General features: G+C 46.3%; 1 protein-coding gene across 1 annotated transcript; it reads right to left on the minus strand.

Annotated features, from left to right (window-relative positions):
- Nucleotides 1-1,621: 1,621 nt before the first annotated feature.
- On the minus strand, nucleotides 1,622-2,560 carry LOC137143146 (olfactory receptor 5V1-like). Its single transcript, XM_067532771.1, has one exon. It carries the CDS (start codon nucleotides 2,558-2,560, stop codon nucleotides 1,622-1,624), a length of 939 nt encoding a protein of 312 aa, XP_067388872.1.
- Between the last annotated feature and the right edge of the window lie 9,198 nt (nucleotides 2,561-11,758).

Genomic DNA, 11,758 nt, shown 5'->3' on the forward strand with positions numbered 1-11,758 from the left:
TTCCAAAATGTGATGCCACAGGGATGAATCCATCTGAACAGCACAATTCTGAGCCAAAGTCTTTCCTGTATATGGGAGGTTTCATGTAGAAATATTTTTGAATATATGTCTGTGAAGGTGAAATCCAAATGCCAAATAATCAGTTTTCACTGACTTACTTTTCCAAATAATGATAAATGACATTATTTTTACTTTAAAAGAAATACAGACAACTTCCTACATGACAGATCCTGTATTTATAACAGGTTTTTATTTGACATAAACACAATTTGAAAATCCTTGTGGATTTTAAATACAAGTTCAGCAATGAAACTATCCAAATAAAATTGTGTGTGTTAAAAAACGATGATGTTTTTAAATCTTGCTCCGAACATCTCACCTTACAAACCCCACAGAAATGTTACTGATTATTAAACTTTGCAGGAATCTGATCTGACTATTAATTCCATATGAGGTTGCTCTGTACATATTATTATCCATCTATTTTCCAGATGGAAAACTGGTGCAGAGAAGGAAAGTCACTTGACCAAGGTCATACAAAGAACAAGTGGCATAACTGGAATTAGAACCCCGGCATCCTGATTCCTATGCTCTAACCCAGCAGTTCTCTAACTGTGGGTCAGGACCCCAAAATGGGCTGTGACTCCATTTTAATGGGGTTGCCAGGGTGAGTGTTAAACTCACTGAGGCCTGGGGCTGAAGCCAAAGCCTGCGCTCCGCCACTCCGGGCTGAAGCTGGAACCTCAGGGCTTCAGCCTGGGGTGGCAGGGCTCAAACTCAGGCTCCACCTTCTGCATTCCCCCCACCTCAGACCATTTGGGGTCAGGTTGTAATTTTTATTGTCAGAAGGGGGTCATAGTGCAATGAAGTTTGAGAGCTACTGAGCAAGACGCACCTGCCCAACACTGAAGACAGAGGATTCTCCTTCCTACCCCAGAGCACCAGTCCACTCCAACTGGTATCTCATCTCCAGTTGTGACTGATCTCTGATGCTTCGCATGAAGGTGGGTAAACCACCCCCCCGATGGGGGGGGGATCCTTCCTGACCCCACATGAGGCCCTGAAGCATGAGATTGGATTGGTCATCATTAGATTTGAATTTTCATCGGTAAATATAGATAAATCTCCATTTCAAGGTACACACACCAACCAACCAAAATTTTTTTTCCATCAATAATAATCAAAATGTACAGATAAGCAACATAAGGAAATGTCTGCATGAGACCTTAGTTTGATGTAAGGCGATCGACTTTGAATATTTTGACATGTGCTGTGGATAATTTCTATTTTAACTCCTGTGGAGCATTAGCTTTTTGAATCTGAGCATCTTCTGTCATGAAATAGTTATTGTTCTGAGCCCCTCTTGTTCAGTGCCCTCCATAATTTCCCATAACTGTGAAAATTTAAATCTATAAATATTGGGGGGAAAGCTTAAAAATAGACATCTTTTGAAATTACACAAATTAAAAGTCAGATTCTACCACGTCGAGTCATTATGATACGGGTGCAAGAGTTAAGAGAAATGTAGGCAATTCTCTTCTCCCCATTGGCTATTAAAGAAGGGGATGAATCGAGGGGCGGGATGAGCCCAGTGTCAACATCTCCCTGTCCCCTAGGGAGCTCATGTTTTCAGAGAGGGATATTTTAGCCTTATGGCATGTTTCAGAGCTGCCTTCACCTCCTTGTTCCTCAGGCAGTATATTATGGGGTTCAGCATGGGTGTGACGACATTGTAGAGCACAGAAGCCAGGGTGTCGATGTACAAGGGGTGTCTGGAGCTGGGCTGGTTATAATTGAACGTGCACGTGGTGTAGAACAAGGTGACCACGGCAAGGTGGGAGGTGCAGGTGGAGAAGGCCTTCCGCTGGGCCTGGGCTGAGCGGATCTGCAGGACGGCTCTGATGATGGCCCCATACGAGACCACGATGCAGAGGAAGGGGCTGGCGCCTAGTAGCATGGTCACGGCCAACAGTACCACCCTGTTGAGGGAGGTGTCCGAGCAGGAGAGCTTCAGAAGCTGGGGGACGTCACAGAACAGATGGGCGATGTGGCGGGAAGCACAGAAGGGCAGGACAGAGGTGAGGCCTGTGTGCAGGGCCGAGTTGAAGACGCCACAGATCCAGGAGGCCACTGCCAGCCACAGGCAGGTCCTTCTGCCCATGAGGGCGGCATAGCGCAGCGGGTGGCAAATGGCCAGGTAGCGGTCGTAGGCCATGACAGTGAGGAGGATGCATTCAACCCCCACGAAAGTGATGAGGAAGTAGAGCTGAGCAAAGCAGGCCGGGAAGGAAATGGCCTTCTCCTCTTCCAGGAGGTTCTTGAGCATCTGGGGCAGTGTGACCGAGATGTAGCAGATGTCTAGGAAGGATAAGTGCTGGAGGAAATAGTACATGGGGGTCTGGAGGCCGGAGTCTAGCCAGACAACAGTCAGTATCAGCCCATTGCCAACCAGAGCTGTGAGATACACCGCCAGGAATACCACAAAGATCAATTTGTGCTGTTCTGGGAAGGTAGAGAAGCCCAGGAACACAAAGCTCAGCTCAGCTGTTTGATTCCCCATCTTCCGCCAGGCCGCATCTGCAAAGGAAGATGAGGAACGGTTCATATAACGCCTCGCTTCACGAAACCAAGTAGATCTTCCAAAAACAACGAGTGACTTTGGGTGACCACCTTGAGACACCTTTCAAAGGGCATTGATTTTTCAGAAAGTGCTGAGCACCCACCTTCTGAAAAGTAGCCCTTCAGTGGCATCTCAAGTCGTGTTCCCAAAATCACCAGTCACTTAGCAAAGTGAAGGCTAAGAGTAAAGCTCTTTGGATCCTACTTTTTCCCCTATGGAAAATTTCGAGAAAAATAACCCCAAAAAAGTCCAGTTGAAAATGTTGTTCAAAGACTGACACTTTCCCACAAAAAGATCGCCATTTGAATTTTGACAAAACTGCATTTTCCAAAGGAAAACTGCTCAGCCGAAAAATGTGGTGTGTTGATAATTCAAAATGTTTCATTTCAATAAATCCAAACAATTTCATTCTGATAATGTTGAAACATTCTGTTTCAAGTTTCTCTTCCCAGTTCATTTTATCTTGACTTTATTAATTATATTATTCTATGCGAAATATTAAAATATTATATTATAAAGTTTCAACATTATTGAAACAAAACATTTTGATGGTTCCAAACTGGAACTCTTTAGTATTTTCTTTCCATGGGAAACTTCAAATTTTGGCTTTTTCTACAGATCCAGAACAAAATTTTTGTTTAAAATTTCAGAATTTCCCATGCAATGGAAATTCCTGTTTCCAATCAGCTTTACTCATCACACAGTAAAAACTAGCCATTGCCTTTTAATGAATCAGTCCTTTGATCCATGAATGACATCAAAGGCACGGCACATCAGCAAAGTGGACAAATCAGAGAAAGTCCAGAGGAGAGAAACAAAAATGATGAAAGGTCTTATTGGAAACATGACCTATGAGGGACGATTGAAAAAACTGGGTTTGTTTAGTCTGGAGAAGAGAAGAATGAGAGGAGACATAACAATTTTCAAGTACATAAGAGGTTGTTACAAAGAGGAGAGAGAAAAATTGTTCTTAACCTCTGCAGACAGGACAAGAAGAAATGGACTTACATTGCAGCAACGGAGGTTTAGTTTGGACCTTAGGAAAAACTTCCTAACTGTCAGGGTAGTTAAGCACTGGAATGAATTGCTTAGGGAGGTTGTGGAGTCTCCATCACTGGAGGTGGACAAACACCTGTCAGGGATGGACTAGATAATACTTAGTCCTGCCTCAGTGCACCTAACGAGGTCCCTCCCAGGGACACATTTCTATGATTCTATAGAAGACTCTGCCACTCCCACCACTTCTTCCCTGCTACCGAGGGTGGAATGCGGAGCGACATCCCAGCAGACGATGATCTTCATCTGTCTGATGTAGATATAGAGCAACAACTATCAGTTTACATTTAGGAGGATAAGCCAGGTCACATGGTGATGCTCACAGTGAAATGCTCCTGCTTCTCTAGAAATGATCCCCCGCCCCCCTCTCTCTCTCTCTTCCTGCCATTCACTTCTCCTTCCACCCCCCTCGCTGAAGAAAGTAGAAGGAGAGAGACCCTCACCATTTTACAAATTCTCTCAAAGGAAGCACTCCGATTTATCCAGCCAATCTAGCCATCCAGCTCCTGTTGCAGTCTCACTGCTGGGATTTTTACTACATGAAGGGACATCTTCTAGAGAGGTTTGGCCCAGCTGATTTGAAATCCGGTCTGAGCCATAGAATGGAGCCAGGTTTTTACACGCCTTGGTGCATTTATACTGAACCAGGCAGAGAATATGGAATAGATAGCGGGGAAAACAGAACAGCCGCTAACCTCATTGCATTCACAGCTAATGTAACCGATTCCTCACCCTGGGCTCCTCCACAACACTATCCTTTCCCCCAGAGATTCAGTCATGGACACAACACCCCCCCACCTGCCAGTTGGGAGCAGGGAGAAAATATGGTCATTGGTTTTGTAACGGGAGAAGCTCAGATCAGAGCCGGTTGGAAATTTTTCACTGAAACTTTTTTTTCCAGCAAAAAAGTGTCTTTTTTTGGTCACAATCAAAATGTTTCCAGAAAGTGTCAATTTTGCTGAAATTTTGTTTAGGGGGAAAAAAAAAACAACCCCTAAATGAAACGTTTTGATCATATTGAAATGTCCCTCTTTTGACACTTTCAGAAGGAAACGTTATGGCTTTTCCTTTCAAGATGACTTTTTTGAAAATGAAATGAATTGTTTTTCACAGAAAACAAACGCTAACCAGTCTTGAAAGGTCGAAACGGTAACGATATGTTTGTAATTTTATCAGAAGGATTTGATGAACCTGAAATGCATTTACAGAGGAATTCCAGTTCACAGCAAATTTTAAAATGTGATGGGTTTCTGTTCCACTTTGGAACAGAAAACATTCTGGATCTGGGAGTGAGGGGAAAAAGGAGAGGGGGGTGTTGTATAGGGATGGGTAGATAGGTGGAATTAAAGCAACTCAGAGAACCAGGAAAATGCTCCTAACTAAAGGTCCCCGTCCCCTCTGAGACACTCACACAGAAGGAGCAGTAGCAATGCAGAGCAGAATTGTTATTGGAAGAACAAAACCTAGGGTGAGACTCTGTCTCCAGCAGACCTTCTTCAGCATGTATCTGGCAGGGTCAGATGCCCGGAGCACCAGTGCAGGCAGCACACGGCATCATTATCTTTTCCACCATGGGCTTGGAAAGAATTATCTGCTCATAAGGGAGCAACGAGCTGCAGAGAGAGAGATGAAGCAGCAGGGACGAGGGGCTTACCCATGTGTGCGTGTGCCTGTCTCTGCTCAGGGACTTAGATGGGCCCCATTGCAGTGTCTGAACCCCTGGCAGTCTTTTCTCACTACGGTGAGGTAGGGCAGTGCTGTTATCTCCATTGGACCGATGGGGAAACTGAGGCACTCTGAAGCTAAGGGATTGTCTAAGAGCCCAGAAGAAACCTGTAACAAAGCAAGGAGTTGAACTGGTGTCTGCCAATTACTGGGCTAGGGCCCTAACCACTCCACCAGTCTTTCTGTATAGGTGTGCATGGGTGTGCTAGGTTTCGTCCCCCGGTTTCTGAAGCAGCGGGTGCCAGCCATTGTTGGAGACAAGATCCCAGGTCAGATGGGGCCCTGAGCAGATCTAGTCTGCGATTCCTACACTCTGCTATAATAACATGGCTAAGTGGCATCAGGTAACAAACTGAACAGTCAGCTCTCCCTGGCCGGTCTCTACACACACCAGCTCCAGGAGATCTGAAGCTGCCAATCAGAAGGTAACTAAGAGAAACCTGCTGTTGCATCAGCAGCCCATGGAAGATGATGGGATGCAAAACCAGCTGGATACAGTGTATGCCACAGACCTACACTGGTCAAAAGGGGGCTGGTTCTGACCTACAGGCTGTCTCCACCGCTGGCATCGCTGCGTCTAGGAAAGATGCGAAGGAGTTTTACCTGATGTGCATGAGAAGGAAGGAGCATCAAACCAGAATCCATGTATCCTGGCCCTGGGTGCAGAACGTCATTTGCGACATGCACTGTAATGATGCTCTTATAAGATTGTCGTGTCTCCAGCACTCATCGTTGGCAGTGCAAAGGTGTCCCCAGAGGTGAACAGGGCAGAGCTGTAGTTGGTGTAACTCACTGTTGCTCCCCTGGAGTGACATTCGTTTACACCAGCTAAGGATCTGGCCCTGATAACGCAAGGGGGAGAATTGAGAAGGTGTTGGGCACCTTTCCTCTCTCCGTGGCACTGGGCGGATAATGAACCAAGTTACAACAAGCCAATTAATGGGAAGGTCTCTCGTGGGCTGGAACACTCCGAGCTCGTTAAGTTCCATGGACCGTGGGTCCCGTGGGGCGAACCCGCCCCTACAGAGCCACCTCCTCAGCCTCAAACCCCACGGCGGATGCGTTTAGGCCCGTCGCTGGCACACCCGAGCCGCCAGTGAGACCGGCCCGCGATGACATGCCGGACAGGGGGGACACACGGGTGGAAGGTGTCCCGGGTGCCTTGGGCCTTCCACTACTAGAACAAGAGATGCAGGGGCCTATGCCTGGTGCTGAGGGGCCCTGAAAGGAGCCCTCACCATCCCTAGCCCAAGAAGAAGTCCCCCCTGCCCCTGTGATGCTCACTCTCAATAGGCAAGGCAGGGCTCTAAGGCCAGCGAACAGGTTAATTTTGATGCGCCTGTGTTGGCCGAAGCTTGTTTTTGAGAAATACATGAAAGAACAGAGCCAAAAACACGCCCCTCCCCCCCCCTTCCTACCAAAAGGCACTTCAGCCTGACACCCTGGAACTTTAATCATAGAATATTGGAGTTGGAAGGGACCTCAGGAGGTATCTAGTCCAACCCCCTGCTCAAAGCAGGACTAACCTCAGCTATATCATCCCAGCCAGGGCTTTGTCAAGCCGCAGCTTAAAAACCTCTAAGGATGGAGATTCCACCACCTCCCTAGGTAACCCATTCCAGTGCTTCACCACCCTCCTAGGGAAAAACTTTTTCCGAATGTCCAACCTAGACCTCCCCCCCTTCAACTTGAGAGCATTGCTCCTACTTCTGTCATCTGCCACCACCGAGAACAGCCTAGCTCCATCCTCCCTGGAACCCCCTTTCAGGTAGTTAAAGGCTGCTATCAAATCCCCTCATTCTTCTCTTCTGTAGAGTGAACAAGCCCAGTTCCTTCAGCCTCTCCTCATAAGTCCTGTGCTCCAGCCCCCTCATCATTTTTGTTGCCCTCCGCTGGACTCTCTCTAACTTCTCCACATCCTTGTTGTAGTGGGGGGCCCAAAACTGGACACAATACTCCAAGTGCGGCCTCACCAATGCCGAAAGTTAATAATCAAAAGTTAAAACCTCAGCTGACTCTGATTGTTTTACCCTTTGAAATGTTCACTGACTTTCTCTGAGTCTGTCTGTTTTCAAACCATTTTTTCTGTTAATTTTACTCACTTTCAATATATTTGTAAGTATAAAAAGCCACACTGGGAAATGTAAGATCTCTACTTTCAATTGTAAAAGACACTGGCAAAAATGAAATAATGTTTTGCTTTAAAAATAATCTGTAAATTCTTCAGCTAGGAGTTGGGCCTGAGTGATTGAAGTGTGAATGGACGAGCAATTGAACTGGGTGTAGACAGGGAGAGTGATTGAACAATTGGTCTCAGTGAGGGATATGGAAACAGACATGAAGAAAACACCAGCCTCACCTAAAATGCTTGAGGAAAGAAGAAAGGAGCGAAGATGATCAACTGGCCAAAAAGGAACCCACCCTGATAACTTTGGAGCCTGCCCATTTCAAAGGACAAAATCTGATCAGGCTTGCAAGAATGTGGGTGATTAAAGATCACAACAAAAATGCAGTTACAGCATGACAGAGCAAAACCCACAGACTGACATGGGGTCTTTTCTCTATAAAATGGGACAAGAAGATGAAGGCTGGAGGTTCGGGTCTACATCACCAACCAGCCAAGAGCACCAGTGCGCATTGGCAGAACCTTGCCCCTCACCCTCATGCTACAGTCACCTGGTCAGTGACTACCACGAGCTCCAAAAGGCTGGTAACTATAACATCTGTAAGACCCCTATGTGTGTGTGTCTGTCTCCCTGTCTGTGTATGTCTGTCAATGTGTGTGAGTGTGAATGAAAGCACCAATGGAAACATGTCTCTGTAATTGTAGTATTGATACAGTGTTAGTGCTGTTTTCCTAGTGTTACATTGTTAATACTATTTCACTACCTAAAGCACAATATCGATGTCGTTACAGGGTTGATACTTTTCTTTTCTTGGATACTATTTACCAAGTTTCTGTGTTCACAATAAATGTTGTTTGTTGCCTTATCCCCTGAAAAGATCTTGTGATATTTGTTGTTTGGGTAACACCTGGGGGGGTTAGCAAAGAACCGATCCACTTAGCTCTCAGGCCTGTGGAAGTCATAGTAGGTTTCCTCAGGCTCTTTAGAAGGAACGGGTGGATTTGGTGTAATGTTACTGGGGGTAGGGGCACTAAAGGTATTACCCGGGTTGCATGGCTCAAGGGAGCAGAACCGTGCCTGGCAAACCCTGACTGAGGGACTCCCCCTCAACTAAACTAAACTGCGCCCATGGGTGCCAAAGCCCAGTGGAGTTGAAGGAGGGTGGGGACGAGTATTTGTACCTGGTGGCGTGGGCCCTGACCTTTCTTTCCTCTACTGTGTAATAAAAAAGCTGTTTAACTCGCAAGGGAGAGTCTCTTGTTGCAGACCAACGGAGCTGAAATCACTGCTAAGCAGGTCTGCTACAAGAGACTGCCCGGCCTGCACGTGCAGTGAGGTTCCCGCACTAACAGCTCGAATCCCTGAGAGCTGTGTTAAGTGGTGGTGCCTCAAGACATCCCAAAGGGTGCATTGCTAAGCGGCCAGGGCGACCGGCGGAGTGGCGACTGGCCAGGGGAGCGAAGCAGCCGGCGGGGCGGCCAGTGGGGTGGTGACCAGTAGGCAGGATGGCCAGCAGAATGGCTGGCGGAGCGGAGCAGCCGGCAAAGCGGCCGGTGGCCAGAAGCAGAGTATTGGGTTGCTGGATTTAAGAACCTGAGGCAAAGGGACACTGCTCAGCGTACTCTGGGCTGGGTATTTTGTTCATGGGTTTATGCTTATGAATCCTGCTTCCAGCGTTCTCCCAAGTGAATGCCAGGTTACTTTCCTCCTTTGTATTAAAAGTTCCTTTTCTAGACTCGGACTCTGAGCTTGCGAGAAGGGATGTCTGGCCTCTTAGAGATGCCCAAGAGGTGGTCTGTAATTATCCCAGGTTACTGGGTGGGCACTCGAGTTGGTTCTGTGTTGTATTGTTGAACAGGGACCCTTAGATATTGAACCTAACCTTTTTTTTGCTCCCGACTTCCAACCATTGAGCTCACACTGCCTTTTTCTGTTTGATTAAAGAGCTGTCTGCTATCAGAAAGTCCTTCCCCATGCCTGTGCTTGTGTATACTCTGATGAAGTCCACTCTGAACTCTCATTTGGAGAAACGAAATAGATGGAGCTTCTTGATTCTCTCTCACTAAAAGGCTGGTTTTCCAGACCTTGTAGCTCTTTTCTGAGCCAATGTTTCAACGTCCTTTTTGAAGAAAGGACCCCAGAACTGGACATAATGTCCGGGACAGATCTCACGAATGTTGCTTTAGTCACTGTTGTTTTTAATGACCCAATCAAAGCCATTGCAGTTAAATTAAAGGCTTGAGAGAGAGAGAGAGAATGCCACCAGAGCAAGTGAGAACAATTCTGTCATGGCAGGAAACTGGCATTAGCAATGCACTTAAATGAAAATATTCCATAATCCCCATGATCTGAACTGGACTCCTCTCTGGGCTATGAGATCTCTGCCCCTATGGCAAAACGGCTTCTGTATGAGTCATGCTGACCTCTGATGCTTCGATGCAGGCTTCAGCGTAGACTTTATGTGCATTCCAGTCACCATTCATCCTAGTGATTCTTCCATTGAGTAATACCAGGGTGTAATTCTCTGGCCTGCTATACAGGAGGTCAAACTAGATGAGCACAATGATCCCTTCTGGCCCTAGAATGTGTGAAGAACCCTACAATCCAAGAATGGTTTTTGGTGTGGTAGTTGATCGATTTTATATTTAAAGGTCACCTATAAAGGAGAAGGAAAACAAAACAGAAGTGGCTAATACCACGTTTGGGTTCTCTATGGTGGAGAAAAAGAGAGAAAGATAGGGTTTTAAAAATGATTTTTTGTTCCATTACAAACTCTGTTCCTCTCTAGGCAGGAATAAGGGCTGGATCCAATGTTTCCCATCCAGACTTTATTTTGATGGGAAATTAGGTTTTTGGCCAAACAAAAACTGTTCGCCTTGAGATTTGTTTTGATATTTCTTCAGAAGACACAAATTTTTGCCAAAAACCCAAAGCACTCAGCCCCATAGTTACAACCCTGAGCATTTTGGCTGAAAACTCAAACTTTTCGGTTTTCTCATGAAAAATCAAACAATTGTGAGGAATGCCAACACGTTCCATGAAGATTTGCATTGAGCTGAAAACCCAGTTTTCCATTTAAAAAAAAAATTGTGAAACGGATAAAGCTGCTGGAGCCAGAAGTTTCTCCTTTTAGCTCAAGCTACAGCAGCTTTCTTGAGTTCCCTGATTTAATCCCAAGTGGGGACCAATGATGGTCATTTAATGTTGTTGTTGTTGTTGTTTTTTAAAATTCCAATAGTCCCCAGGAGACCCAGTCATGACCAGAACCCCACTGTGCAAGGTGCTGTACAATATTTGTTAAGTGTGTTACGGTAGTGCCTAGGATTTGCAGTCATGGCCCCGTTGTGCTAAATGTTGTACAAACCCAGAGCAATGAGACAGTCCCAGCCCATAAAAAGCTGGACTAACTGGCTCTCCAGTTCTACCCAGTGTAGCAGTTCCTATGTTTCTAATCTCCCAGAATGTACTGCTGCCAGCTTGTGAGCTGGGAAGTGTGGCTTAGGTACCAGAGAGCATTGCAACTGAACTGGACTGGGACAATGCAGGGCAGACCTGCAAAGGTTTTAGCACTGATCAGCACGGCTTGAAATGGTTTCGGGGCACGGGTGGTGAAGGGGTCAGCCTGGTTGCAGTGCACTCAATGAACTGTCTCTGCGTAAGCTGACTCATTACCCCTGTCCAGTGCCAAGCAGTGCAGTTTTCCACTGCAGACAATGGCTTAGACGCTGCTCACTCCGCCTTGCACATCAGCTGCGAATTCCATCCTCCGTGTTCAACTCAAAAGTTGATAGCAGGCGCTCCGGCTAATTGCCTCTTTGGGATTTGAGCCCTGGAGAATCAGTTTGTGAATCGTCTCGTCATGCCTGAGATCGGGCACTTAGGATGTCGGTCAGGTGTATAAAGATCTCGAGAAAATGTAACTTTCTTCCAGTTTCAGCTGAGCTCCCTGATTCTCTGCGGTCTGAGAAACTGAATTAACCCTCTAAATAGAGATGCTAGAATGCCTCTCAGGCTTGTCTCCTCTGATCTAACAGGGGACACTTGCCATGTAATTTCCTTATCCAGCCATTCTCTGTCCTTCCACTTCCAATGTGCATGCTACCTAGACAAGCCCAGGAGTTTGGGTCCTTGTCAAAGACTTGCAGAAGGCACTGAAATTTTCATACACATATGCGATCTGGGATAGAGGTTATGTTCTATGGAGAATCCTTCTGCTGATGTGATCAGCCAA

The sequence above is a fragment of the Emydura macquarii genome, unplaced genomic scaffold (assembly GCF_026122565.2).
Source record: "Emydura macquarii macquarii isolate MOO-44397 ecotype Brisbane River unplaced genomic scaffold, CSIRO-AGI_Emac_v2 contig_3296, whole genome shotgun sequence".
NCBI lineage: Eukaryota > Metazoa > Chordata > Testudines > Chelidae > Emydura > Emydura macquarii.